This window comes from Palaemon carinicauda, chromosome 31 (genome assembly GCF_036898095.1).
Source record: "Palaemon carinicauda isolate YSFRI2023 chromosome 31, ASM3689809v2, whole genome shotgun sequence".
In the NCBI taxonomy this organism is placed as follows: Eukaryota; Metazoa; Arthropoda; class Malacostraca; order Decapoda; family Palaemonidae; genus Palaemon; species Palaemon carinicauda.
Window position 1 is genome coordinate 73560748 of NC_090755.1, and position 4784 is coordinate 73565531.

The following is a 4784-nucleotide window of genomic DNA, read 5'->3' on the forward strand; positions in this document are numbered from 1 at the left end:
AAACCAGAGCAAATTGTACTCACTTTCCTGGGTGGGAGGTTGGTGTTCGTATGGCACATCTGCAATGAAGAGATTAAGAAATATATTAATAAATAAGAAAGATATAGGGATTTATGGCCAAGAGGTTAGGCCGGGGAGGCCATTCAACTGGAGGAAAACCGAGCAGTTGCATGACGAAGCAAAGCTAGAAAGAGGTTGGACAGGCAGATGGAAAAAAGGAAGAGAGGTATTGTAGAAGGCTAAAAAGTGAGGTCGGCTAGGGCATGATGGGACGTTTTAAAGACCCTTAAGTAATACATTCAGTAAGTGAACAGAGTTAAGTTCAAGAGACTTCCTCTACAGCCCCCAATCTCCTTTGTTTTCTTTAGTTTCCCCATTGAACCAGTTCTAGTGAACTGATATCCCCCTTGGTATCAACATTAAACATCAAAAGTTTCCACAGCACAAAATTTAATTGTATTTATATGTAGTACTTGATGAAAAGTCAATCATTCTATAAACTTAATCACTTAAAATCAACTTATTGCTAGTGATTTATATTTCCCTCAGGATGTATATTCCCACTGGAATACTGTAGTTTCTACAAGGTTTAGGATTGCTTGCTCTAGAAATGTCATAACACTGAAAAAAGTAAACATTCTGAAATACAGTTAAAAATATAAAAATATTTGGAAAAATTCCATATAACATTTAAAACGTTTTTAATTTAAAGAATGATAACAGTAATGTTCAGTAATCTATATATATATAAAAAAAAAAAAAAAAAAAAAAAAAACCCTCAACACTTAGACAATCGGTGGTCATAAATGTCTGAAAAATGCTGAAACCTCAAAATTCAACCACTACAATACTACACTACCTGCTATAAGTACAAGATATACATCCAAAAAATAATGTATAAAAAAAAAAGGAAATTATAAAGCCCTATAGGAAAATCATAGGGTGAACAAATCCCCCCAAAATACAACAATTAAGAAAATAAATCTCTACATAATAATATAGAAGAAAACACCAAGCAACGTAAATATCATCTTTAGGTACAAAAATAAGTAAACAAAACACAGTGTCTGTTTTTTGGTGTGGATTTAATTATCACATAAAAGGGAGTTGAGAACAAAACACAAATTCAAAGGACATAAAATAAAAACAGAAATTTATTGAAAATAAAAGTATATATAACACAAGAGTACAAAAAATTGCATAGCACACTACTGCAATATGATGACCAGACAAATAACAGTAACATAAACATTAACATATAAATGACTAACTGTAATATATAAGACAAACAAACATTTGACTTCATGTTTTATGTAAACAAAACAAAAAAACATGAGCAAGTTTTTTTTTTCGCTCAAAAAAATAATAAAATGCACACAAAACAAAAAACAAGTAAATAAGGAAAAATACAAAATCTACCGACTAATGCCACGTATTGCCTACCCCCCCCCCCCCCCTTCCCTCCTGTCTTCCACATACTTTTGATGAAGAAGTAGAGCGCGACAATGACGCCCCCTAGGATCAGCAAGCAGGCGATGAGGGAAAGGGTCAGGGTACAGCAGCTCTTCCTGCAGCACCCTCCTCTCCCCCCTCCCGAAACGTGCCTGTCGTCCGCCAGCTGGTACCTGGAACCAGCCCTGCTGCCCACTCTGGTGAGGGTGCCACCATGCACGCTGCAGCCGCCCGTGACCAGGGCGCCGCCGCCGTTGCGGCGTCTCTCCAACGTCGTGATGGGCAAGCTTGGGAAGGCATCGATGGACCCGTGCAACGCCCCGTCGCCCATCCCGAGGGGCTCCAGGGGCTGCATCACTTCCATGGGTCCTTGCTTTATTTCCAGGCATTCTCTGGACCGCCGCAGGTCCTGGTAGGAGCTGCCGATGCCCATGGCCCCATGGTGATGCACGTGGCGGGCTGCGGCAGCCGCACCGGGGTTCGTGCGGCCGAGGGTGGCCGACCGACCCTGCACGATAATTCGTCGGTCGAGGGAGCCATTCAGTCTCGGGGAGGCTGTCACGCCCACCGAGGTGGGCACGGGCCCGTAGGCGGCGTAGACGTTACTCATGGCGACGACGAGGTTGTTGCTGGGTGTAGCAGTGGGTGGGCGATGTCGTCTGGAGGAGGCGCCTCTACTAACGCTGCTGTCGCTACTGCTATCTCATGGTGCTGCCTCCGGCCAGGGGCTTCCTCGCCGGGAGAGTGAGACACAGGTCGCCCAAATGATAGGGGGAAGTCGGGGGCGGGGTCGCGTGGGAAGCCTATTGTTGGAGCCTGCACCCTCATACTGGGCCTGGCCCGCCCTTACCCAGAGAAGGCACCCACACGCCCGCACCCACCACTCATCCCCCGCGCCCAAAGGTGTGCCCACTAACAGGTGCTAAAGGCAAATATCACTGTTGGGAGGTTAAGGTTAATTTCACAAGTGCTACCGCAGGGGAGTTTATTTCCGATATTTTTCAATCTAAGAAGAGTTTACTAAAAACTTCCTAAAATTTTTACAGATCCTTTTTTTATATTGGTATCTTTTCCGATAAGTGTTTCTTTAAAATTAAGAATGAATGAATCAAATGGTTCAAATTTCAATCAAGGAAACTTACGAGATAAAAACAGCAGTTATTTCTTTACATTACGTTAATTCTGATTTATTTCATCACCTGCTTCCCATTAATATTGCATTTAATTTTCGTTCACATCACTGTCCCAAATCTATTCGTTCACTATTTCCCTACGAACACAATACTAAAACATCAAAGAAATCCTTCCGTCACGTCATCGAGGTGTCATTATTGGATAATATTTTCTAAGGGTCGCCATCACTCAGTCATTCTCCCCGAAGGCTTTTAATTTACCTCTAAGCGACATCTCTGAATCAAGACCTACATTTTCTATTGTAGTTATCCGTCCTACGAGTGATGTAATAGTCTGTGATAAGCGCTTCCTTTGGACTCATTTCCCCTGAAAACTTGAAATCAATATGTTGGTTAAGTAATGTTTTGTAAAAACCAGTGATTCAAATGTCATGTAACGATTTGTAAAATAACGCTTGAAACAAAGAAGGGGAAAGTAATAATTAGTAATAACATTACACAAAATTGATGTTGATTTAGTATTGCTTCGTAAAATCAACACTAAATCAATGTTGGTAAATAAGTGTTTGTAAAAGTAGCGTAAGTCGAAAAAATAAACTGAACTTATAATGACGTAATTAAAAATAACCGGCACAAGTTGAGTCAGATCTTTACCATTAAAATCTAATTAAAACTTTATAATTATTGGTTTTCAACATAACGTTTAGGTATATAAAAAAATCTGACTATATAGAAACTAGTTTTGTAAGAAATAAAATTGGAAATATAATGTAAACTAATTCGATTAACAAACAAAATCGTGTAACAATAAAAACAAATCAAATTAAAATGCGAATAATGAAATGAAGGACAACCCAACAAGATATTTAAGTAAATCGTAATACCACATGTTTGAGAAATGAATTTTTACAGTAATAATCACAATCGAGCCAAAGTGTATCAATCAACACAGCACTCCTGCCTTACACAAAATACCAGCCACTTATTTTCACACCATTATGTCGTCTTATGGAACTTCCTCTTTAGTACACATCACACGTCCATTCCTAAAATCTCTCTTCCTTGTTCTCCTCATCTCTCCTCAATATTTCCTTTTACTTAAGATATCTCTCCTCTTCTTTCCTCCTCTTTCTGTTCTTCTTGCTCCTTCACAGTCCTCTCCAGGTCTCCCTCTTCCTGCTCCTACTCCTCCCCCTTCTAATAGGGTTTGTCAAGCGAGCATGTGATGCATTTTAACCCGAAGGCCTCTTCCTTATCGGCCAACGACCGCTGGGGAAATCTGGTCGGGGAGATCTGTAATAATAGAAGCAAGTGTTAGGACATACTAAAGAGGTAGGCAGGAGGTACTTTACTTTTTATATTTCTACTTTTTACTTTAATGAATCGTTAAATAAACTCGGGTCCTTTTTCAATTTTGTATTTAATCGTTGTCTCCTTATCATTTTGACGAGGACGATTGACGCGTAGAAATAGTTATAAAAAACGATGGAGATTTTTCTTTGGATTTTCTTGCATTGTGGCTTTTTTTTTACTGAAAATGGGCTTAATTGATGGAAATGGCATTGTCGTTGGCTCTGTTCTTCTCAAGAGAGTAAAAAACTATTCTGGTAGGCCAAGATTCTTTAATGCTAAAAAATATATACAATTTGTATAATACGAATTCATTCATTCATTCATTCATCCATTAAAAAAAAAAAAAAAAAAAAAAAAAAAAACCTTCATTTAAACTTCACGAAGGAGTCTTAAATCCTAGCAATTTCCAATTGGATCATAAATAAACTAATAAATATAGAAGCCAATTTCGATATGTACAATACGTGATTATTCAAGGCCCCATCCTATCAGCCATGAAAGATAATTAAATCTCATGAAAAAAACTTTAACATTAAAAAACATGATTTTGAGTTAAAAGTTAGCCAGAACAAAACATAAAAGGAACCATTATGTATTGATTTACCAATTAAAAATTAACTGTTTATGTAGAGTTATTATAATTACTGGAATAATTTGACGGTATAAATGCGAGAATTACAAAATATAACTAACTAAATAGTTTACTCAGAATTTATACGAGTTGGACGGGCGCAAAAGATATCAAACCGAATAACAAATAGATTGTTTACAATTCTATTCAGAAAACAAACGGATATCGTCATTCCTTTTTAGACTGGTGGGAAAACATATTTGTTTTTCAAGTAA

The 4784-nt window shown here is 38.2% G+C and overlaps 1 protein-coding gene across 1 annotated transcript in view; it reads right to left on the reverse strand.

Annotated features, from left to right (window-relative positions):
- The window catches only part of LOC137624792 (uncharacterized), a 3136-nt gene extending 138 nt beyond the window's left edge, over positions 1 to 2998 (reverse strand). Inside the window, exons 1-2 of the mRNA XM_068355746.1 lie at positions 1480 to 2998; positions 24 to 59 (exon numbers count right to left, since the gene is read on the reverse strand). Of these exons, the coding sequence (XP_068211847.1) occupies positions 24 to 59; positions 1480 to 2062 (619 nt within the window). The 5' untranslated portion in view covers positions 2063 to 2998. The remainder of the gene's footprint in view (positions 1 to 23; positions 60 to 1479) is intronic.
- Positions 2999 to 4784: the final 1786 nt, after the last annotated feature.